This window comes from Botryllus schlosseri, chromosome 6 (assembly GCF_051294905.1).
Source record: "Botryllus schlosseri isolate E-star chromosome 6, Bs_hap1, whole genome shotgun sequence".
NCBI lineage: Eukaryota > Metazoa > Chordata > Ascidiacea > Stolidobranchia > Styelidae > Botryllus > Botryllus schlosseri.
The window spans coordinates 4178742-4203955 of NC_137241.1; the positions used below are offsets into that span (position 1 = coordinate 4178742).

At 40.2% G+C, this 25214-nt stretch overlaps 1 protein-coding gene across 1 annotated transcript in view; it reads left to right on the forward strand.

The window, feature by feature from the left end:
* Positions 1-25214, forward strand: part of LOC145440919 (HEAT repeat-containing protein 5B-like) — a 41391-nt gene that overhangs the window by 11533 nt on the left and 4644 nt on the right. Inside the window, exons 16-40 of the mRNA XM_080318692.1 lie at positions 245-349; positions 1023-1236; positions 2414-2603; positions 5495-5654; positions 5968-6157; positions 6977-7056; positions 7119-7208; positions 8930-9101; positions 9867-10025; positions 10091-10203; positions 11184-11331; positions 11730-11833; positions 13709-13786; positions 14523-14687; positions 14746-14832; positions 15321-15498; positions 15956-16141; positions 16364-16491; positions 17187-17319; positions 20311-20449; positions 21011-21129; positions 21644-21774; positions 22241-22352; positions 23422-23570; positions 24835-25045. Of these exons, the coding sequence (XP_080174818.1) occupies positions 245-349; positions 1023-1236; positions 2414-2603; positions 5495-5654; positions 5968-6157; positions 6977-7056; positions 7119-7208; positions 8930-9101; positions 9867-10025; positions 10091-10203; positions 11184-11331; positions 11730-11833; positions 13709-13786; positions 14523-14687; positions 14746-14832; positions 15321-15498; positions 15956-16141; positions 16364-16491; positions 17187-17319; positions 20311-20449; positions 21011-21129; positions 21644-21774; positions 22241-22352; positions 23422-23570; positions 24835-25045 (3541 nt within the window). The remainder of the gene's footprint in view (positions 1-244; positions 350-1022; positions 1237-2413; positions 2604-5494; positions 5655-5967; positions 6158-6976; positions 7057-7118; positions 7209-8929; positions 9102-9866; positions 10026-10090; positions 10204-11183; positions 11332-11729; positions 11834-13708; positions 13787-14522; positions 14688-14745; positions 14833-15320; positions 15499-15955; positions 16142-16363; positions 16492-17186; positions 17320-20310; positions 20450-21010; positions 21130-21643; positions 21775-22240; positions 22353-23421; positions 23571-24834; positions 25046-25214) is intronic.

Below are 25214 nucleotides of genomic sequence, written 5' to 3' on the forward strand. Positions count from 1 at the left end.
AGTTCTAATTCTAGTTGCGCATTTTGAAAAGGGAGTAGTTCTAGTTCCAGTTGCAAGTTTTGAAAACTGAATAGTTCTAGTTCTAGTTATGCATTTTAAAGAACCCAGTAGTTTGTGTAAGTCAGATGATTGCCAAGATTTCTGAAAATGCACTTATTGCTAAAAGCACACAGGTTCATTATTAAGACTAGCTAGTAATCTGATGCACGCAAACTTATGTACTAAAATTTTCGGGTTCTCGCAGGAGACTGATCAGAGCTTAATCGAAGAGCAATTGCAAGGAAACAGTGCTGCGGGATCTGGCGCGTTGGAGCATGACTTGACGGCTGTCTATCTCCCCTCTTTTCATGTAAGTCTTCTCATTTGCTTATTGCAATGGTATTGGTCATGATTGCATCTTGCATGGTATAATTTGGATATGGTGTGTAATACTTAAAGATGTATTGGATGATATATGGTAATGTGGGTGGTTGGTAGAACCTAGATGCATGCATATTTCTGTGTTAGTTTAAGAATTTTAAATCTCGATTATTTCCCTAGCCCACTTCATCCTGACTGTGTGTTTGCCGTATAAGTTGCTCTTGGTCAAAGTTCCAGTGAGCCATGTAATAAGAATATTCATTGTGCGATGCAGTCGAAATTGTGTCTTTCCACAATGCAATATGTCATACATATTGTACACCGATCAAAATGTATGGCATTGGTCCAGTCAATTTTTTAGCTCGTAGACTAATTATCCGTTGACAAAAGTATTCCCTGGGCCCCGAGTAATTTAAATGGGGAATGAGCCAATTAACATTATATAAACATGGGATAGCTGGTGATTATTTGTTGGTATAAGTGTGCTGTGTGCTATAATGCTTAGTTGGATACTTTCCTGATTGGTAAGTAAGCCTATCTAGTTGAAATCTATTCTGGAATTATGAAATAAGATTTGATCTAACACTACTGCGGACTTGTCTTGTCTGAAAGCTGATTGTTTCTCCATATGCGATTGTGAATGGTGGTACTTTGCGTTGCAGAGTGAATACATGCCGGGTCCGTTACCTCTCGGTGTGAGTGTCATCGACGCTGCGATAGCTTTGTTTGGTCTGGCCTTCCCACACGTGGCGCCCAAACACAGACTGCAGATGTTGAGACATTTCGCGGAATGTGTGAAGCAAGCGAACAAGAACGTGGTGCGACAAAGGGCAATACAAATCAACGTCTTCACCGCTCTTATATGCGCGCTCAAAGGTTTGAACTTATTATTTCCCTGCAGCGTAAATGATGAGTGATTCGTAAAATATATGTCTGATTTATTTGTACTAGTACAGAGGGGTTCTTAACCTTGAATAACCTGGGGAACCCTTTTGCGTTATGCCGATCTGCAAGCTTTAGTGTAACCCCAAATTTACTCTGAGCTGCAAATTAAAAAATCTCCATCGCACATCTAATGCATTATTATATATCAGGGATGGCCAACCCACGGCTGCATGTGGTAGTAGAAGATTACAATATATTTTGACTATACCGACAATTCTGATATGAGGTCAAGAAATAACAATGTGCAACAAAGTGAGACTGGGTAAAAATCACAGTACTGGTAGCTTCTGGGGTGCTATGAAAAGTAAAACAGAATTTGTATTCTTTAGTAAAGAAATTGTTATTAATTGATGCAATGCCAGGAATTTTTAATTCCTGAATATTTGTTGATGAATTATGCCTAATTTGCTGTCATGCTGATTTATTGCGCCCTAACGGCTGACAATACTGAAGTGTGGTTTGTAATATCCAGGTTTCTTCCTAGCCTGAGTTGACTATTTCCATTACGTCATGCAGTTTATTGTAAGAAATTTCACAACTGATGCTGTAATCCCATTGATCTCACAGTATAAATTATGCACTAAGCCTGCGCATCACTAATTTATTCTGTAGGCAATTTTTTCCTGGATGAAAGGAATCCAGCTGAAGATCTGCCGCTATTTTTTCGAAACCCATTAACCGAACAATTTTCAGTAATGTTTACATGTTCACAAAATACTTTTTTATATTTCCATAAAATTCACTAAATCCTTTCGTAATAGAATGCCTATTTTATCGTGGACTTTTCAAGACATCAGACTAGTGTTGCGAGTTTGTGTGACTGTTGCGTCACACAAATAAAGTTTTCGATGCTATAGTGTTGATATACCATTTAGTTTCTGTGACGTAATTCATGAATTTGATCGATATTTAAGGTGAATTTTTATAGAAGCTGGACAAATTATTTTTGATGATATTTTGACGCGTCTTTTTTCTACGACGCTGTCAGTCCGTAATATCCGCAGTGTACGTTTTTGAACCTATCCATTGAAAATGTTAATGCTATTTGTAATAAATTGTTGTTAAGGCTTGAATGGATTATTATCTTCATGATTTTACTCTATTTTAGGACTCGGCGAAAGCAAATCCAAACTAGGACGCGGTGAAATTTTGGAAGCCGCTAAAGTTTTAGTGACGGAGGCTTTGGCGAGCCCCGATTCTGTCCTAAGGTGTGCGGCAGGAGAGGCAGTGGGACGTATGGCCCAAGTTACCGACGATAACGGATTCGTGTCACAGATTGCGGCGATGTGCTTTGAAAAGTGCGTACTTTTTGACGGTGTCTATGGGACTAAATATTCAATAATTGTGTAATAGGACAGGATAGTATTATGGTGAAGTTTCCGGTTTTTTGATCGGTATGTTGTGGGTTCAATCCCCGGCCAGGTCAGACCAGAGACCAGTAAAAACTGGTATCTGTGACAGGGTTGTAATGACTCGAGGCATGACTTGACTCGAGTCATTTTCTCACAATACGGAAATGTCTCTACTCGACTCGAGTCAATCTGTGTGTTGACTCGAGACATTGCGCATGACTCGAACCAAGTCATATAACTCTAGAATCAGACGGCCAAGTCCGTCATTCGATTGTAGTTTCGGAGAATAGTAAAGTAACCACACTACTGGGGTTTCGTCTATTGCTACTGGTACTTAAAAATGCGACCAGAAACTGCTAAAAGTGAGGAAAATTAGTATATTATACATGCAAACCATTCGATATCACCAAACAGAGTTATAAAAAGTGGGTTTAACAAGACTTTAACTGGAAACTGATCAGTCAACGCAATGTCTTGGACTCGGACTCAAGTCATAATACTGTGACTCGGACTCGACCGTCTGGTTCTAACTTGAACTCGGACTTGACGCGGTGAATTGAAAATGACTCGATTTCACTCGAGTCAAAACTATAGAAGTGAGAATGACTTGTGACTCGGAGCCTTGTGACTTGGTTACAACTCCGATCTGTGACTTCTCCGTTTGCCGCTCAGCATGTAGGGAATGGCATGGAGGGATGTTGGTAGACTTTGAAGCCATAAAAGCTATTTCTGCACCTTCCTTGTTCAGCGACATGTGCACTAGGGTTGTCCAAAATTTGGAAAATCTCAAAAAGTCTCCGTGATTGTGTCTCATTCTATAGATTATTGATAAAAAACGACAATTAGCCTGAAAGAAGCTTACAGGAAAGCCGTTAAGATTTCGGTCAAAGCGTTTGAAAGTAGCTGCTCAAGAATGGGCGTGCCACTGACCATAGAACGGCGAGAAGACTAGTAATAAAATAACCACGGATCTTGATTGGCTAATCGGCTATGCTTCAATGACCACGGCAGCAGCAGCTTGCTGATGAGGTGTTCAAGAAGTCTGCTACCGGCGGGGATTCTGAGTGCGCATTGTTAGTAGTTTGGCAGGTGATGATTTAGGATTAATTCAGGACATGTTGAGGTACGAAATACATGATGAACAAACAACACTTGCTTCACAGAAGCTTTTACAGCATGACTGCTTCATTGTGAAGGAAACGGCTGAAGCCTACATGTCGTGTTTTCATCGAGAGAAAGCAAAGGCGCTTATGTAAGTGTTAGCGAATTCACTGTTTCAGTACGGATCCACCATCGGTGAATACAAATATATAAAGCTTAACAATGACACTATACTTTGTGTGATCTTATTGGGCTGAAGCTGCAGTATATAGGTGACGTTTTGAATGCTCTAGGGATCGGCGGAATCAGCCGGTTATGCTTGGCCCTTATCAGATGCTTACAACAAATTGAATGCACTTGTAGGCGTTGTTAAATTCCTTAATGATAACGTAGAAAAGAGGTGGTAATGTACGCACACTCGCACAGGCTGTGCTGGATATGGTATGTCAAAGTCCTTATTGATCCCGCAGAAAAGAGGAGCAAAGCACAGACTATGCTGCATATAGTATTCAGCGTAGTTTGGATATCATATCCACCATAGCCTGTGCTTACCTTAAACCTCTTTTCTGCAGTATCATTAAGGACTTGGACAACTCTTATAAGTGAATTCAATTTGCTGTAAGTATAACTGCCAAGCATAACCGGCCGATTCAGTCGATCCCTAGAACCTTCAATACTTGACTATATACTACAACTTGGATCCAATAAGATCACACAAAGTATAGTGTCATTGTTTAGCTTTATATATTTGTATTCACTGATGGTGGATCCGTACTGAAACGGTGAATTCGCTCAACACTTGCATGAGCGCCTTTGCTTTTTCTCGATGAAAACACGACATGTAGGCTTCAGCCGTTTCTTTCACAATGAAGCAGTCATGCTGTAAAAGCTTCTGTGAAGCAGGTGTTGTTTGTTCATCATTTATTTCGTACCTCAACATGTCCTGAATTAATCTTAAATCATCACCTGCCAAACTACTAACAATGCGCACTCAGAATCCCCGCCGGTAGCAGACTTCTTGAACACCTGATCAGCAAGCTGCTGCGGCCGTGGTCATTGAAGCATAGCCGATTAGCCAATCAGGAGCCGTGGTTGTTTGATTACTAGTCTTCTCGCCGTTCTATGGTCAGTGGCACGCCCATTCTTGAGCAGCTACTTTCAAACGCTTTGACCGAAATCTTAACGGCTTTCCTGTGAGCTTCTTTCAGGCTAATTGTTGTTTTTTATCAATAATCTATAGAATGAGACACAATAACGGAGACTTTTTGAGATTTTCCAAATTTTGGACAACCCTAATGTGCACTCATGGTATGCATATGCACAGATCGTATGTATGTATATCATGAGATCAGAAATATATAACGTCCTATTACTATAATCGTAGAGGTATTTTGGCATGAAATTACCCAACAATCTTGATTACTGTATTGGCAACGGGCTGCACGTAAAATGACACCTTTGTGAAGCAGTGTCATTATGAATTGGCTGGGACTTACCTGTTGTTCTGACCTAGAGATAGGCTTTAATAAACTTATCCTGCAACAGACGACGATTGAGATACACAGTATAAGAACAGTTCAAATACGATAACACAAGACCAACACCTAGAACAACTGACAACGGATTACCTACTCACAGCACTAGGTAAGAAGAGCGAGCGCAATGAACGTGAAGCAATCAACTAATGATGGAAAGTACAGATAAGGAATAGTACACCTGTCTTTGATTTTTTTCAGACTGAAAACGGCCCGAGATGTGATATCTCGCACGGGGCATTCGTTGTCCCTCGGTTGCGTCCATCGGTACGTGGGAGGCATGGGTGCAAGTCAGCATTTGCGAACAAGCGTCGGAATACTCTTGGCGTTGGCTCAGGACTACAACTCCCCTGAAGTGCAGGTGCGAAATTATTTTTTGTGTTTGTTTGCAGGTTAGCTTCGTGAATGAGTATGGAAAAAATATTCGCCCGTTTGACTGTGAGAATAAATCTTTTGGACATTCAGTTTATCCCGATTGATAATGCGCCTCAACTTTCATCAGTATTTATCTTCCTGGCTGTTGTTCTTATGCGCTTCTTGCGATGGCGCCATGTCGACTATAAAATTACAGAATTCGAAAGAAACAACCTAGAAATAGAATTAAATTTCAAATTGGAGAGAAATACAACCAAGATCAAGTTGAGCCGACTGTACCAACTGCTCGCTTACAACAGGTCTGGGCTCTGCACGCGCTTGCGCTTATCACCGACGCATTCGGGCCTATGTTTCGCACGTACGTCGAGCCTACTTTGCAAGCCATTGTGACGCTGCTGTTGTCGGTCGCGTCAAGCCACGTGCAAGTTCACAGATGTCTGGGAAGGTGTCTAACTGCCCTGATCACCACTCTAGGACCGGAATTGCAAGGTACAGTTGAACCCGCTAAAGTCAGATACCCGATAGTCAGATACCCTAAAAACCTCCTTGTTTGGCCAGAATACTCGGGAATGGAACAAAAGTATAAATTGCTCGTAAAAAATCCCACCATTTCAGGGAATTCTCTGGTTAATTCGGACACATACTCGCCATTCTCATTTTTAGACCATGGCACAATAAACAGTAGCTCATTCGTTTTAACACAAGATGAGTGATTATGGTTAAAGAATGATGATCCATGCATTAGCGCAAACGTAAGAGCCACCTAAGCATTGTGCTTTGTGGATTGAGCATTCAGTTATTGCTGTTAGCTTTTCCATTAACTATTTTCTTCTATTTTCTACTGCCCTGTGTATGACCAGTACATTTTTCTAGTGAAAATAGCGTCCTTTGCTAAATACTGTACAATACAACTATCCTGAACGTATAACTCTGGTATGTTTTATGTGATCGGTGGCCCAGTTACTGCAGTATAGCCCATTTGCAATTCATTTATTACCAAACAGTACGGTATTCTAATGCTTGTCTGCCTTTCGGCATAACCATGACACGAACAATTGACTTTCTAAGCAGAGCGTCGTGTTTCTGAACTGTATGTTTCTGTACTCTGTCGTAATGTATTAGAATTGAGAATTTGCTATTCCCAGAAGCTTCGCAGATTAGTGTAACGGTTCCCCAGGTTATTAAAGGTTAAGAGCTACTGGTCCTTTGACGGTGGGGATGTTTTTGCTCATCTTCTGGGTGGCATTATTGTCATATATGAAGTACGGCAGTGTTCATTATGTAATATATTCGTTTTCATGATGCCAGGCAACAAAGGTTCGATTTCGGCCGCACGATCGTCATGCCTCACCGCTTGCTTCATCATGTCCAACCATTACGACGCTCAGGTAACATGTCCTTAATTTCGTAGCTCTTCAATACGCGAGTGTCTTGATTCTGTCGTTAACAGGTACAAGCAGAGGCAATCGCTTGCCTGCAACAACTACACATGTTCGCTCCAAGACACGTGGAGCTGTCGACGTTGGTACCAAGACTGTGCGTAAGTGGATGAATTGTACTTTGGAGCAGACAACTGGTTCTAGCTGTCTGATTAGATTGCTTAAAGCAGATATCTGTAATCTATTTCTGATTTGTGAAATGTTTCTATGATATCATTTGCCTTTCAATCTACATTCTGGTTGTCCTGAAAATGTTACCGAGTGAACTGTATAGTGCAAAACGGGTCAAGATTGGTGATATGATTGTCAGAGGTGGTCAAAGTAGTCAAGAAAGCTACTCAAGTAGAAGTAGAAGTACCGACGGAAAAATCTACTCAAGTACGAGTAGAAGTACTTCTTCCATAAGCACCCTAAAACTACTTGAAGTAGAAGTAGAATTTACTGACTTTAAAAGTACTCAAGTAAGTAAGTAGTTGTGAAAACGATCCTCATTCGTTCACATGGATTGTAAAAATGTGCAAATTGAGCTATATGCGAAAGGTGACGAGCATGATTCATATTGATGCATACCAGCAGGTATCCAATTTTCGATAGCATCAGCATTCGTCCACATCATGGGAAGAAAATGATAGGATTGATATGGAAATGCGATACTTATCTTCTGTTTTCTCGAACAGCACGTTTTAGAAAATAGCATAATGGCGCCATCCCCCATATTATAAGGTCCGTAGTTTAGTCGAAGAGCAATACGGAAAAGTTGTATAGGATACGGTGTGAACACTTTGCACGATTAGTAAACGTTAATAAAAAATATGGTGGACCGTAAAAATGCGATATTGTGTCGCTTTATTTCCGGAAATTAAAGGCATTACTACACTTGCTTTTATACTTCAACATGTTATCCAGACAAAAGAACTGATTTTAATTATAACTCAAAGTATATGATACTGGGAATTGAAAATGAAACATAAATACTACTTCTAAAAGCGGAAAACGTTTTTCATGCCTTTAGTCCAGAAATTTTCAAAGGTGGTATGCTAAAACAGCTCTAAAACTAAGAAAAATGTCAGAGTCCACTTTGCCAGACTAGGACGCGCCATGGACATGCTAGATTACGATATGACAAGTAAATGCTAGATTGCGAAACATCAGATTCAAACGTTTTGATGATCCATATATACTGTGATGAATTATTTCATATGGGCGAAGGGGGACAATGTGGTGTGAACGCAGGGATATCTATATATCTAATTCTAGATATACATGTGTGAACGGAACCACGCCAACCTGCTACCTAAATTAAAAATAATCGATACTTCCGAGAAATCATACTGGTAACTCCGTTTCCACTGCGCGCTAAGCGCGACGAAAATTCTGGGCTTTACTCAATTTTTTTGAAAATTAAATGTTGATACTCCGTGAAAACAGCCCCGAAATTCCTCAGGCTATCTTCCTGATTGAAAGATTGAAATACTTCTACTTGACAAACTGAAAATAGCGAAAAGTAAGTAAGTAGATCACAAAATATTACAAAGTAGAAGTAGAAGTAGCGGAAATCCGATCTACTTGAGTAAGTACCAGAAGTAGAGGATAACTACTTGAGTACTTCGAAAAAGTAGAAGTACTTCGTTACTGACCACCTCTGATGATTGTTGACATACAATGTTCTGTTCAATTCTCAACTGGCTGCTGACGATTACCCCTGACGAATGTCAGCCGAAATGATTCGGGTTTTTTCTACATGAATACACCATTCATTTGTACATTGGAGTTCTGTACCTTCAAGAAGCTCAAAAAAATATGGCTTTGATTAATGTTGCAGGCCGATCTTTCAAGTTGGCATCTGGTGTTGAGGCGTTCGGCCGTGTCGTGTCTGCGGCAGCTGGCCCAGAAGGAGTCCACTGAGGTGTGCGAAATAGCTCTCAAAACAGTCGAGGAACTTTCAAAGTCTCGCAAGAACAACAAGGGTTACGGCGTGGAGCTGGGTGACGCAGGTATGAAATTCTGCGTCTCAAGTGACGGTTTCATTTGTACTGGCTGCATAGGACGTGGATTGTACGTTTTCCATATTTCGTCGCTCTGCAATCAAAGGAGCTGATGTCCATTTTTTCAAATTTTTAGATCCGATTTTCAAATTGATAGAAAATATAGTTTTTGTAAAATTTTCATTTTTTTGGCCATATCTTAGCAATCATCGGCAATTTTGTCTCATTGTTTCGAAGTTAACCATGGCCAAGATATGGCCGGAAGAAAATGAAATTTTACAAAAACCTAATTCTCTCAAAATGTTTAATATAACGGACATACTCTGATTCCATCGTGACAGTTTTTCATTTTTTTATTTTTTGAAGATGTCATTTTTTTACTCTTTTTCAAATTGTTGAAAATTGGCTGAAAATCGGAATTATCAAGGTCTCGCAAAAACTACATGGGCTACGCCACAGAGCTGGTCGACGCAGGTTTCAAATTCTGTGTCTGAATGAATTGGTATGACTTGTACAGGCTGAACATCTCGTGGATGATAGGTTTCTGTATTTGCCGTGATGTATTTTCAAACATTTGAAATTTATTCACATTCTTTGTATCAATTTTTTTCAAATGTCGTAAAAGTGGTAAAGTTCCAAGGTTTCTCAAAACAACAGGGGTTGGAATAACAGTTTTATTTGTTTGGGTAACGTTGTCTGTATTTTTCTAATTTTTGAAATAAAATAAAAAATCGAATATTTTTTCATAATACTCAACAAATTTTTGATCGGCAGGTCTGGAGGGTGCGCTGTTCGCGTTGCTCGATTATGAAGCGGACGCGACGATCATGCGCGACGTCAAAGACGCCCTGAACCACATTCTCCACGCGTCCGCGGTCGACAGAATTGGATTCTGGCTGCGACTTTGCAAGTCTGTGCTGGCCGCCTCAACCGGTTAGATTTTTAGTGAATTTTTACGGTTTTAAGTAGAAGGTAAACGCTTGGGTTTTCTCTTGTAGACGCAACCGCTCCAAGTCCTGTCGACACCCAACAGCCGGACAACGACGAAAATGAGAAAGAAGATGACGATGATGTCGCAACATTTACTTCAGTCAAGGAAAAGGAAGTGCCGGTAAATCACTACTGGATTGCATTTGGCAATATAAAAAAATTATTGTTACTTGCGTGTTATATAATATTATATTCAGTCGCCCTGAACAGCCTTGCACATAACTAGCATCGAGACCGGAAACTCTCAAAACTGAATACCGTAATTTTCCAAGTGTAGTACGCCCCCATGTATAATACGCACCCTTAAAATGGCATGCAAATTCTGGGAAAAAGCCTGTGCCCATGTATAGTACGCACCCTGCATTTGTAGTACACGAATAGCTGTGTTTTAGTATACTATGTCGACATGTCGTTCTGTTTTGTGACGTCACTGTTCAACAATCATGACATAACGATCGCTTATCATTATGCAATTAATGGCATTTTCTCTAAACGATGGTAGATAGCAGACACGACATCTTGCGCACAAGGCCTACTACAGATAGGATTGCCCAAGCCAACAGTTATGTCGTGCGCACCAGGTCTTTTAGAGATGCGACTGATTACGCAAGCGATTATATCTTGCGCGCGCATGGCCTGTTGTATATGCGATTGTTCAGGCCTGCCTTTAACGCAATGAATTAGCGAGGATTGCCGCGCCTGCGTGCAGCAATGCTCGCTCGTGCTCAATGACCTAATTTCGCTCGTGTACAAATGGCAAACTAACTTAGCAGTAGACCGCGTGCTGTGCTGTGCTGCTCGTTAATTGGTAACACGCATCTCACTAATTGGCAGCGCCTAACATTGATAATACGAATTACGGGGCGCGATGGCTGAAAGTGATGAGCGATTGGAAACAAACTTGAAGAAAAGTGTGATTTCAAGTTTTTTATCGAGGAAGATTTTTTTCAAGGCTTGTCGTACCCATGTATAACACGCACCCCCCTATTTTAGGGCAAAAAATTGTGAAAATTTTGCGCCTTATACATGGAAAATGACGGTAGATCTTTTCGTAAACAGTCCTATGCACATGTAGTGACGATGTATTTCATGTTTCTACAGCAGGACTCCATACCCCCGCGCTGGCCGACCCGCGTCTTCGCCGTAGAATGCGTCCGTAAAGTGACGTCCGCGTGTCGCCAACCTGGCGCGCCGCCCGCCCATTTCGATCTTTCCACTGCCAGAAACCATGTGCGTAGCGGGTTGCGTGGTGAGTGGTGGATTTTTGTTGCTTGTAAAAAGGGGGTGACCAAACTACATTTGGTCCAAATATCTAAATATCTGTCACTCGCAATGACGTCACACCAGTATGAATGATGGGGAAAGTTCCAATATGTACCTTTTTATGCAAACTACATCACATTACATTAAAGATTATTTTGTATTTTCTGACCGTACCTAATTCGTTGAGCTTTGTGATAATACTATGAGTTGCTCACGACTTCGGAGATTTGTCATTTCCAGCAATGTTTCGTGTGCTGCGATACGACCTATCTAGTTTTACAGTCGTGCACTCTTCAGAGGCAGCGTATGTCTACGATAAGATATTTCTCTCTGTCCTGCTGTATAAATCATGATTGATATATGATTGTTTCCGTTTGTCTACAGGTGATTTTCTTGTTCTGCATCTGTCCGATCTCGTGCGAATGGCTTTTATGGCTGCAACCGACTCCAGCGCGCAATTGAGAATGGCTGGTTTGGAAGCGTTGGCCGTAAGTGTCCAGTTTGGTGGAATTCTGTTTTATTTTTTCCGTATGTATTTACTCCAGACTTGTACAAAATACTAATGTAGTTAGTGGTAAAATAACCACATTGCTGTTTTTTGAGTACCGTAAACCGGGGTAACTTTGAACTTGAGAGTAACTTTGGACACTAAGCAGCAAAAGATTTAAAGGGTTATTGATGGAAAAGGGTTGTTGCTGGATGTCCAATTCTTTTTCATGAGGCAACAGTACCACAAGTAGTCTCAATAAAAGGTGGATTCATTTCACTACCAGATAAACTTGATCCAACATTGATGAATTAATGGCAGGGTTCAATTTCATCAAAATTGATGGCTGTTAAAATTCTTATAACCAAACATAGATAGCATGCGAGTCATAGATTCAAAACTTGGCAGCAGATACCTCTAAGTAGTCTTAGTCCATGACAAAACTCTCAGTGGGCTCACCTTTGAATCAATATAAGAAAACGTGATGTCCAAAGTTATCCCCTCAAATGTTTTCAGAACGGGGTAACTTTGGACAGTGGAAAATGTGATATTTAGAGCTCTGGAAAGTGGCTGCTTCATCTGTGTCAAAGTGTATCGTCAACTATACTCGTTATGACCCCTTGATGGCTTTTTAAAATGGCATGAGAAGGTTAATAAATTGAGACTTCGACAAAATATGAAAAAATGCGTAGGCAATAAACCAAGAGATTGTAATCGGGTGTAAGCCACTTAAAAAACTTATCACATACTCTTGAAGATGTGCCTGCTGAATATGGCATACCGTAAATTACGACAAAATATATCCATCAGAGGACATAGGAAAGGGAAAGTGCATCTTTTAAAGAACAGTAAAATATTTGAAATCAGCAATAAATCACTGTAACATGCTTAATGTTTGCTGTCGATTGCTGACGCCGACAGTGGGATACCCCCTTATCACCATATGTTATTTATAAGTCCTAATTGAGGAAGGCATGAGAGGAAATTGAGATAAGGGAGCATTATTAGCCTACACAAACTTTATAATTTTTTAATTTTTTACGGGGGGGGGGGGGGATTAGGTAAAAATCATGCAATAGGCCAGACATATACTATTTTGTTCCAGTTTTAGCCACTGCTCTTATCAACTCTTATCAAATAAGCCTAATTTAGGAGATTTCATAAAAAATAGAGTGCAAAGACATCCAAAAAACTACATTGTCCAAAGTTTCCCCACATGAAGATATCGGATCAGTTAATTCTAATCTTTGGTCCATCACCCCTGAAAAACACAAAACTTGCCTCTCCTACACTCTAGCATTCCAAGGTATAAAGCGAAATTGTTGAAAACTGTACGAAGTTACCCCTGTTTACGGTAGTTCTAGTTGTAGCTGCAGTTTTTGAAAAGGGAGTAGTTCTAGTGCTTGTTTTAGTTGCGTATTTCAAAAAATATTTATTGCTGACCAACTAGAAAACATTTGTCGTCGTTGGCGTACATCGTGATACCGGTATCCTATTGTGTGATGTTCTTGTAGACATTGCTAGCTCAGTGTCATCACTACTGACAGTGGCGTAAAGCCAAGGGGGTGGGATTTGGGTGTCGAAGCCTCTCCCATTTCAAACTTGAAACCCCGTCCCTTTGATATGCAATCTGATTCCGATAAAATAAAAATGTACGAGATCCTTCTCAGAATTGAATCATGATTGTTGTGTTTTAGCTAGCTGCTGATTATTTAAGGTCGAAAGTTCTAGTTCTAGTTGCGCATTTTAATAATCCAGTAGTAAGTCTGATTGACTCCGCGTGGTGTGATTTACCGTGGGGTTTCTGACCTGGCAGAAGACTGCGTTTTGTTCATCGTTAATAAATTATCAAGTTAATGCTAGATTTTGTTTACAGGACGTGATCAAGTACTTCAAGGACGTTCCCGAACCGGAGTTTCCGGGCGCCGTCATTTTGGAGCAGTTCCAAGCGAACGTAAGTGTTTAGTTGGCGCTAATTTGTTGGCATAGGATATATTCGGGGACCTAGACTGTGATATGAGGACGCTATTTTGTTGCTGGTGAAAACTTGTTACATGAGAAATAGAAATACATTGAAAAATTTTGCTTCCCTTTTCAAAACTGAGAAACACAACCTTAATGGGATGCGAAACCAATAAGTAATATACCGATGGATTCAGAATTTCAACGCCTAACCAACTAGGACACGAAGCTAGACGAGAGCAGGGCATGTATATGATCAAGAAGACGAGATAACCTTGTTGTAAAAAGAGACAAGTATTTGTTAGTTCTTTATGGAGTCCACAACGTATACCTAGTGCGAATAAGTACATGCTATTCACTGCGACAGAGATATCTACTTTCAAACAAGCCATTAGTGACTGCTTTCACTAGTTCGATCGATACTATCATCACATTGTCTTTAAGGTTATCTCATCTTCGTAATGATATTCACGCCCTGTTGCCTTGCTCTCGTCTTAGCTTCGTAGCCTAGTTGGTTAAGCGTTGACATTCTGAATCCAACGGTATATTACTTGTTTCACATACCATTAAGGGCGTGTTTTTAGTTTTGGAAAGTGAAGCAGAATTTTTTGGAAAAAGCAGCCTGTGCTAACCAGTTGAGAACCGCTGGTCTAGAAATTGCATTTAACAATTAAGATGCAAGGTGTAGTCCACAGCGTGATGATCGATTTCTTCATTTTCAATTCTAGGTAGGCGCGGCCCTTCGTCCTGCATTTGCCAGATCCGTGGATTCATCTCATGAGGTGACGGCGCGTGCTTGTGAAGTGTGTAGCGCTTGGTTGGCTAGCGGCGTTGTCAGCGATCTAAACGATCTCAGGCGCGTTCATTCTCTGCTTGTGTCAAGTCTGTCGCAAGTAAGTTTAGAGTTGGGAGTTTTTTCAGTGTTCTTTTTTATACAAAAGTCATTTGCAGATCGACGATCAAAAGAAAGACAATCAGGTTTACAGCGAGAACGCGACTACCATGGAAACGCTCGCAGTTTTGAGAGCTTGGGCTGAGGTGATGGGTTTTCTTAGTAATCATTGTCATTAGAGCTGGACCAGGGTTGTAACCAATTCTAAAGTCTCCGTGTTACAAGTCACACTTTTTTGACTTTTATAGTTTAGACTCAAGTCATGTCAAGTCATTTTTAATTTACCAACGAGTCTGAGTCCAAGTCATAATGTTTACTGTTCAGTCTCGAGTTCAAGTCGGGTTCAACTTACTTCTGTGAAACTCTTGGTTGACACCGAGGGCCTAGCATTTATAATATACTCATTTTTCTCACTCCTAACATGTTTATTCTGGGACTGTGTTTCAACAATAGGTCCTGATACACGACACTTGAATAATTCATATAGAATATTGAAACTACTTTTTATACCTTCATTTTATACTTCAACTGTTAATTGAGTAGAAATTTATAACAATACTTCTATTGTACTCTCAAAATACTTCTACTATTGTACTCTCAATACTTACTACAATCAATTCTTTCGGTGGCCCAGGTTTACATCGTCGCAACGCAACGAGACAAGGTCGAGTCCGACAAGGACGGCGCCGAGAGTCTGCTGACCCTGGTCCAGCCGTACCTCCCGTCGCTGTCCAATTTGTGGATGAAAGCCCTCCGCGACCTGGCCCTGTTGCGGCTGCCGGCCGAGTTTCAGAGTCACATGCCGAAAAAAGGTGGGTGGCGAATTACAGACACGAACTATCAGAAAATTGTAATTGTCTAATTAAACTGATTAGAACGGAATGGCGGTACACTGATTCTAATTTAATTTGTGAAATGGTTCCATGCTCATTTTAATCTTAGGGTTACCATACGTCCACTTTTTTGAAAGTGTCCTCGGATGACGCCGTTTTGTCCTCTATTTTGAGATTTTGTCCTCTTTTTTGAGAATTTTGGTGTCCTCTTTTCAGATCTCCAAAATATGGTAACCCTGTTTTATTCTTAATCTAATTTCTGGTCTTCCTGGAAATGCTACAGTAAAACTGTATAGTAAGAATGGTGTGAGACCTCTGAAAAATTTTACAATTTAATTCCATTTCTTTTGCAAATTCAGTGATTTTAATTCTAATCTAATTCGCAAAAGCCTTTAGTTTTTCAACTCACAATTAATATGGAACTTGTTTTTGCCAGGCGGTACGTTTTTTACTCTGGAGTCGATTTCCGACGTTCGGGGCTATTACGATAAGGCGTGGCCCCCGATTGTGCACGGGGCTTCTCTTTTGCTTCTTTACAACGCGGAAAGCAAATCGGGTGAAGAAGAGCCGACCGAACGGCCTGCGGATGACGATACTGATAAACGAATCCATCTATTTACGGGTATGATGTTTGTTTGCTGCTGCACCTTTACTTCTTCTTGAACAGTTGTTTAGGCAGAGTCAGTCTCTTAGCATTTTTGAAACTAAACACTAGATTTGGGATAAGCTTGCATAGCTTTTGTAAGTGGGCGAGTCATGAGAGCTGCATGGAACAGCCCCGGTATCACATTAGTTCAATATACTGTCATTATTCATTATGTGTTAGAGATTCGTTATATTCTAGGCATTTGTATCGAGACACTGTGCTCGCCCAGAGCGTCGGAAACGTTGGAGGTCGTGATATCGTGCTTGTCTGCTCTCGACGCACTGATGCTGACGGAGAGGGCCAGGAATATCATCTCGAAAGATAAGGTCAGACCGGAATTCGAAGTGATTAGTGTTTTAGCGAACCGCAAAAAAATGAAAAGGAAATCGGTTTTCTGTTTTTTTCAACTCTTATTTCATTTCATATGATAAGGATTGGTATGGCATTGCCAGGGTTGTAACCAAGTGACAAGGTACCGAGTCACAAGTCCGTCTCACTTTTATAGTTTTGACTCAAATCAAGTCGAGTCATTTTCAATTCACCACCGAGTCAAGTCCAAGGCAGTGAGTTGAGAGTCCGAGTCCATGTCATTATGTTCATTGTTCAGTTTTCAGTTCAATCCGGTTTAACCCACTTTATTCAGCTCTGCTCGAGTGATATAGAAGGCTCGCATTCATAATATCGTAATTTTTTTCAGTCCTAACAGTTTCTGGCCCTATTTTCCAAGTATCAGGAATGATATACGAAACACCAATCATGTGTACTATTCTTCGAAGTTACAATGAAATGTCTGTCATGCCCGTCCTAGTCTCGAGCCATATGACTTGCTTTGAGTCATGCACAATGACTCGAGTACAAATCGAGTCAATACGCAAATTGACTCGCGTCGAGTCATTTTACGCATTTGAAAAAATGGCCCGAGTCATTACAACCCTGCAAAATATGTTTCGTAGGATAATATTTTATGTAGGCACAAAATTTCAGCTTACTGCATATTTTCTCACTTAAATTCGTATGACAGGAACTTGGTATCGAGATGCTGAATGTGATGCACCGGCTGTTACTGACGAGGGAGAACGTAGCCAGCCAAATTAAGGTGCTGGCCGTTGTCGAAAAAGTGGTGCAAGCGGCGAAAGAAGGAATATACCCTGATGGTAAATATTGTTGATTAGTGTGTACATTTCATAGGTCTTGATGAATCTCGTGGGCATTCTATTCTACTTTCCATATCAAACGTCGCAGTGACCATTGTTATTGCACAGCAAGCCGTGCTCTGGATCTTAAAGCACATATTTTTCGGTATTCTTCGGACTGCAATATTGGTGCTCAGGACTTTACTCAACTTGATGCGACTAACTTTCAATGAGCGTTATATAAACACATCCCAAAACTAGTTTCTACTTTTAATGATACAAAGTTTTATAAGCAAGTAGATTTAGCTGAAAAGCTGTAGAAAATAAAGTAACGCGAAAAGAGAGCCGCTGGAGCAGGCGATCCAAGTAGGCGTTATTTAAATCGGATGCTCTGAAAAATTACAAGTACTTTGTTACTGGCCATTTCTGCTCCTGTACGATTGGCAAGGACGCTGCTCCAGTTCACTAACATTTGCAAACTAAAGACTTGTAAACCCTCGCGAGGCTATATCGGCACCTTCCTTGTTTAGCGGCATATGCACATCAGACATGGGGTAATCGCGATTAGTAATCGTAATCGATTACGACGATTACAGCATTTTGGAGTAATCGTAATCGCAATCGATTACATTCGAGAAAATTCCGAAGTAATCGTAATCGTAATCGACTACTTCCAATATCTAATCGATTTCTTTGTTAAAGAACGATTACTTTTTATTTGTACAAGGACTATGAAATGAACTAAATACTCTTGAAGACGGAAGAGATGTTATGCCAGTTACGTGATAGCACAAACGTCTGGTTTTCAAATGCCATTGCTCATTATTACGTCAGAAGTAGCCTATTAGCTTTGCTAGTCAATGCGTAGCAAGCATCCACAGTAAATAGATATTAATGTACGTACATTAGCGTGATTGTAAGAACACCCGCCGTGCTGTTTATCAGCTTATCAACTCGTTCCACACGCCATATAGTGCCTCGCAGCAGGATAATAAATCACCACTTGCCTAGTATAAAATAGTAACTTGTGTATTGATGTTTGTTTATGCTTAGTTAAACGCAGTTTGACCGTTGCTGATTGGCGAGCAGTAGGCCTATGTAGTACGTACGTACACCGGACAAAGATTTGAAATTTTGTACTCGTCAAATAAAACGAAGCATTAAACATCAACAGCTACTGATATATATCATAACCGAGCCGTTTTTGCCGTTTCTCGAAACGGCAGCTTGCAATACATTATCTGTATTAAGTTGAAGGCAGAGTTTTATGTTCTCTTCATCTTATTCTCATATGACTCTACTTGAAACTGGAGCCCTTCGTTATTTCACTATTCTTTACTCAACATAGGGACCTGCCGTCATAGCCATGGGCTTATATATCATGTTAGCGTGGGATATTGCTAGAATCAGAACCTAAACAGCAATTCGTCCCCCAGTCCAAACGTTGGTTTTTGGTCCCCATAGGGTGATATTTTCAAGTTGAGGATTGAATGCCGTCAATAACATTGGTAATTACATTATATTATCATAAATTTTTAATCCTCTCTCTGCCCCCGATGGTCAGATTTACGTCTGGTATCTTGTTATAATTACTTTAGTGTATGTTCTTAATTCATGGCCTCCGGTCTGTTATATAATCAAAAGATATTGTTGTATCCCAAACGTAGCAGACTGAAAGAAAAAACTTTCGTGAGACGCACACACAAATTGTCATGTCTATAATGCTCTGTTGGTGCCCAGGAGTGGCATTTGCATTGTGGACTCAGATTGAAAGGATCAGACTATTGGTCAGGCCCACCCAGCGCGGCTATTGACAATGGGCACATACCCTAAGTTTCGGCCAAGGTATTTCTTTAGTAGCACAATTCGTGAAGTCGCGTGTTGGTGGAAACTGCATATGTCTTTTGGTGTGTCGTGGCACGTTACTGACTGGAACCTAAATCCCTATCACTATAAGTTAGGGTTGCTTTTAAAACAAAAATCAATTTAAAGCGAACATGTTTAAAAGAAGGCCCCATGTTTTTTATTGTTTCTTTTTTAAGCAATAAGTCACGAATGTGGATTGACATTGACAATTGAAAATATAGGGTAAATATAGCTACTTTGACGAAATATCTTTAATATAACTGTTGAACCGACTATTTTGAGGAGTTCTAACCCTCCTATATCGATGTATGTCGGCTAAATCGAGTGGCAATTGTCCGTAGGCTCATACAACATGTTTTTTCGAAAGCACTTACACAAATATGGCATACTTCTACAACTTGAAAAAACACAATTTTCAAGTTAATTAAATCTCTCGAAAATACTCTATAATATATGTTGGTTTACCAAATACTTTTGAGTCCCCTTCGAGCTCGCTCCCCACCCTATTGGGAAATTTGGGGTGCGGCAGTCAGGGACCTGGTAAGAATGCAAATCGTTGGGTGCGATAAATCGTCCACTATAAAAATGGGCAATATGTACATTATGACGTAACAAGCAAATGACGCATCATTTTAAAGGAAGTTTGTTATCTCATTAGGCCTTTTCGGCGCAATCCATATATTGTCTCCCAATATAATCTCTAAGACGCAAAATAAATGTAATCGTGAGTAATCGTGATTACTTTTCCAATGTAATCGTAATCGACTACTTCCTGATTTTGCTGTAATCGTAATCGTAATCGTAATCGCGTCATTCAGAAGTAATCGTAATCGCAATCGATTACATTCATGAAGTAATCACCCCATGTCTGATGCACATCATGCACTCATGACATGCATATGCGCAGATCGTGTGTGTGTGTATATCATGAGGCGGTGTATATGCCGCAAGAACGTCAACGACAAAAATATTCCTATTCCTAAATCGTTTTAATCCCGAAATAATCCTTACCAGTCGTTTTAGATTTCCAATTCAAATTTCAAAGTAGAAATCATGACTGCATTCGCGGATACAACAATTCAACGTCGCAATTTGAAAATCCAGGAAAATTTCTTTCCGTAGGGCTAATTTTTTGCAATTTTCCAGGCGGTGCAGACCCTTCCGAATCTGGAGAAGGCGGCGCGGACGGCCGCATCCGTCAAGGGAAATCGACAGTTTTCGCCACGCTGGAAGTGTGCATGTGCGTCCTGGTGCGGCAGTTTCCCTCGATCAACCCCACGTTCAGGTAGACCTTGCCGGACTGTGCCTACTAAGGCTGGGCACAACGGTTTGAGTGCTCGAATCTGAATGGAGTATTAATTCTAAGGATTGAGTCGAGTACTGAGAAATGATTGTTTCAAGTACTAAAATTATACTTTCCTTGTCACTAAGAGTTAATTTAATAACAATAATTATAGTTTAGATATTATTTCTCAATGTGGAAGCCTTCAAACCTTGATTGGTCTTATCGTAGCATACGAAACATGTAGTACAAAGCTACCATGTTAATAGAAATGACATACCTGTGAAGTCGTGATCAACCCACAACATTGTCGCAAAGTGCAATGAAATAGGTATGGTCGAAAAAATACCAAAGTATCTTTAATGTGATGTAGAATTAGCGTTATAATTAGCATTTGTGGTCGCACAAAAGGTACATATTTGTACTTTCCACATCACTCATACTGTAATGACGTGTTAATAAGTGATACTCGGACTCCACTCGAACCCTCATACTATATTTGGAATCGAATCACTCAGGCATGCGATTTTGTTATCCCACACAAACCTTGTTTTTCTCGTGCAGGAATCAAAATTCGCGCGTCGGCAAACGTGACGCAAAGGCGATTACGGACGACAATGCGGCTTTGATTTCGTCGGCGCTCAATCTCGTCAATCAAGCCGTCTCGCTTTGTTCGCCTAAAGGTGGGGAGAGTTTTTCTCTTTCGTGCAGGACGAGCTCTTGTGTCGTTTTAGCAGGGTTGTAATGACTCGAGTCGCGATATCTTAATGACTCGACTTGACTCGAGTAATTTTCTTAAATATGGAAACTGATTCGACACTTCTTCAGTGACTTTGTATATTGCGAATGATTCTACCAATTACTTGTCACTCGAGATTTGATTTAAGACATATATTTTGGTTGCCTTTCTCGATTGTCGGGTGTTTTACCTGATTGAATAAACATGTTAAATGTGAGCAAAATGGGTATATATCAATGCGGGGCATCCGATATCCCCAATTTTAAAAAAGTGAGTTTAGCATGACCTGACTTGACTCCATGACCATGACTTGGAATCAGACTACTGTCTCAACACTATGACTCGAACTCTGGCCTTGTTTATTTAGTCAATTGTCTATCGATATACAGTAGAAGCCGCTGTGTAACCCTGGCAGGAGAATGATAAAGCTGACACTATCTACATATTCTCTTTTTTAGCTTCCGTTATCGTTCTTCCAACTGCCTTGATGCTGTTGACTGGCGTTTTGAAAGAATGCGTGTCGTTCGCGAAACACGACGATTCACCCGCCAATTTAACGTTCACCAAAATGAGTTCGACCGTACTTCAGGTTTGAGACATATCGCAATGTTATTTGGTTTACTGCGAACGACATTTCTTATTTCACCCCCAGTGAAGTCACGAATTTTTGTTTTAAATCATATATTCATATTGAAATGAACCCGAATATTTTTGGCTGACACTCGTCAGGGGTAATCGTCAGCGACTAGTAGAGCATTGGAAAGAACATTGTACATCAACAATCGCATCTCGAAACATGACTCGTTGTCACAAGTGCAGTGAAATAGTTCATTAGCTATCTTTAATATCCTGTAGAGCTTGCATTATATTCTGGTCGCAGAAAAGGCACATATTTGGACTTTTCTTTCATAGCGTTATGACATCGTGATGAGCGAATCTCAAATGCTTGACTTGAAGCCAAATCACTTGGGACCTCGATTTTGCCCAATCCTAGTAGTATGCCTAGAATAGGACACACTGTTGCCGTGTCTGACGGTGATGTAACCTCTGCGCAGGTAATTCGAAGCGTCATTCTATCTCCGTTTTCGAAGCACGAAGACTCGTCGTCGGAATGGACCAAAATTCTTCAAAGCTGTTTAGTTACTGTTTTAGACTTCGCCAATACACGTGAGTCCTAATATAGCTGTCCTCTCACGGCATATTTTTTAGGCTAATTAGAGCGAAATGCCGGTAATCTAGTTCGAGTGTAATTTGTGACAGGTTTCTTTGCTCTAATTCTAATTCCAATCTAATTTGTGAAATGTTTATGATTTAATTTTAATCCTAATCAGATGTTTGGTTTTCCTGAAAGCTCTACAGGAAAACTGTATGGTGTGAATCTAACTTGGTGTACAGATATTTGCTGTGATTTGGTATGAATTGAACTATGAACATTCGATGACGGAGTTTTCGCAAATTCAGAAATTCTAATCTCATTTGGAAAACACTGTAGTTATAATTCTAGTCCTAGTTAAATTTGGGAAAACGGTAGCTATAATTCAAATCTCATTTGGAAAACACTGTAGTTATTGTTCTAGTTTCTAGTCTAATTTGGGAAAAACGGTAGCTGTAATTCTAATCCAATTTGGAAGACACTGTGTAGTTATAATTCTAATTCTAGTCTAATTCAGTAAAAAACTAGCTATAATTCTAATTCTGTCCAAGTTGGCGGAAACTGTATAGTTATAATTCTAATTCTAGTCTAATTTAGTAAAAAACTAGCTATAATTCTAATTCTGTCCAAGTTGGCGGAAACTGTACAGTTATAATTCAAATTTTAGTCTAATTTAGTAAAAAAAACTAGCTATAATTCTAATTCTGTCTAATTTGATGGAAACTGTGTAGCTATAATTCTAATTGTAATCTAATTTGGAAAATCGTAATCTAATTAAGTAAAAAAAAACTAGCTATAATTCTAATTCTGTCTAAGTTGGCGGAAACTGTATAGTTATAATTCAAATTTTAGTCTAATTTAGTAAAAAAAAATAGCTATTATTCTAATTCTCTCTAATTTGACGGAAACTGTGTAGCTATAATTCTAATTGTAATCTGATTTGGAGAATTGTGATCTAATTTGTGGACTAATTTGAAAGAAACTGTGTAGCTGTAGTTCTAATTCCAGCTCAATTTGGAAAAGCCGAGAATTTTTCAGCTGTCCAAGTCTACCTCCCGGCAGCCTCTCATGTTTCTCTTTCAGAAAACGGCGAAAAGAAAGACGTCGGATGCGTCCTCGTGTGCGTGTCTTTGTTTTTATTGTCGGCGCCGAGCGCGGTGTGTAAGAATTCTACGATTCTCGACAAGATTCTGGATCTGTTCGAATCGGCTCTTGTGAGCAGAGACGCCAAAGTAAGCATTTCATTTTGTACGGCGGGGTGACAGACCTCTACAAAGTACTGGATTTTCGAAATGCGCATCTAGAACTAGAACTACTCACTTTTCAAAACTCGCAACCAGAGTTGGAACTAAAATCACACACTTTTCAAACCTCGCAAGTGGAACTATTCACTTTTGAAAACTTGCAACCAGAACTAGAACTGGAATTATTGGCTTTTCAAAACTCGCAACTGAAACTTGAACTAACAACCTGTTTAACCACAATTGACTTACTAAAACACAACTAACAAGTATCCGAACTGAATTGCAAATGAACTAATTCGGTCGCTGGCCTGAACTTGAACTTTCGCAGCAGGTCTCTTTGCCTCTGATCTCTCCAATACAGCTCAATAATTTCATGGGGTTGACAGTAAAATTTGAAATCTATTTTATGCTTTTTATAATGAATTCGACATTTTCAGACTCTTGTGCGTTCACATCTACCAGTTGAAATCGAGTCAAATCTGCAGGGTTGTAACTAAGTCACAATACTCCGAGTCACGAGTCAATCTCACTTTTATAGTTTTGACTCGAGTCAAGTCGAGTCATTTACGGGTCACCACCGAGTCAATTCCGAGTCCGAGTCCAAGTCGGCGAGCAGAGGTCGAGTCCAAGTCATTATGGTGACTGCTGAGTTTCCAGTTAAAGTCTTGTTAAACCCGCATTTTATAACTCTGTTTGGTGATATCGAATGGTTCGCATTATAATATACTAATGTTCCTCACTTTTAGCAGTTTCTGGTCGCATTTACAAGTACCGGTACCAATAGACGAAATCCCAATTGTGTGGTTACATTACTATTCTTCGAAATTACAATGAAATATCGGTCTTGGCCGTCGAGTCTCGCGTCATATGATTAGGTTCGCAATGACTCGAGTCCAAGTCGAGTCAATTCACAGGTTGACTCGAGTCGAGTCAATTCCGTATTTTGATAAAATGACTCGAGTCAATTCGAGTCATCAGAAAATCGTGACTTGAGTCATTACAACCCGGCAAATTTGGTGCGCAGCTATTTTTTTAGGCAACCTAAAAACTTAATCAGTGAATCCCCGAAGTCCGGAAAAAAAGTTATTTCTGAACTGCCCTAACTAACCACCTATGGTTTATGTTCGAAAAAATCCATAGCCACTCAAAATTTTTAAGCTTTTCACGAACACATTCTTAGCGGCCCTGGAATCTGCGATGTTTCTGGCGACCTCTGACCATTTTTAGCATGCTTGTCATTTTTGCTTTTTAGGTGCAGCTGAAATGCGTGCAGGTCCTCCCTTCCATCATAAACCTCGGCGACAACCAGATATCGCAACGTTTCGTATCCAGACTTACGCCGTTTGTCATCAACGCGACGACGGAAATCGCCGGGTCCGCATGCGAGCAAGACGCCATGAGCGTGGCGCTCGAGTGCTTCAAGCTGTTAGACCTGCTCGTGTCCAAAGAAAGCGAGAAAGAAAGTAAGTCAGTGACAGTTGGTAGAGTATGAGAGTCATATCAGGTGTACATGTACAATTGTACATGTATAGTGTTTGGTCACTACCCAAACATGGGTCATGAAGGGTATAAGGCGATCTTTTAATATGTATGTAATATATGTCAAATTTGGGTTTTATAGCCGTCAAGCTA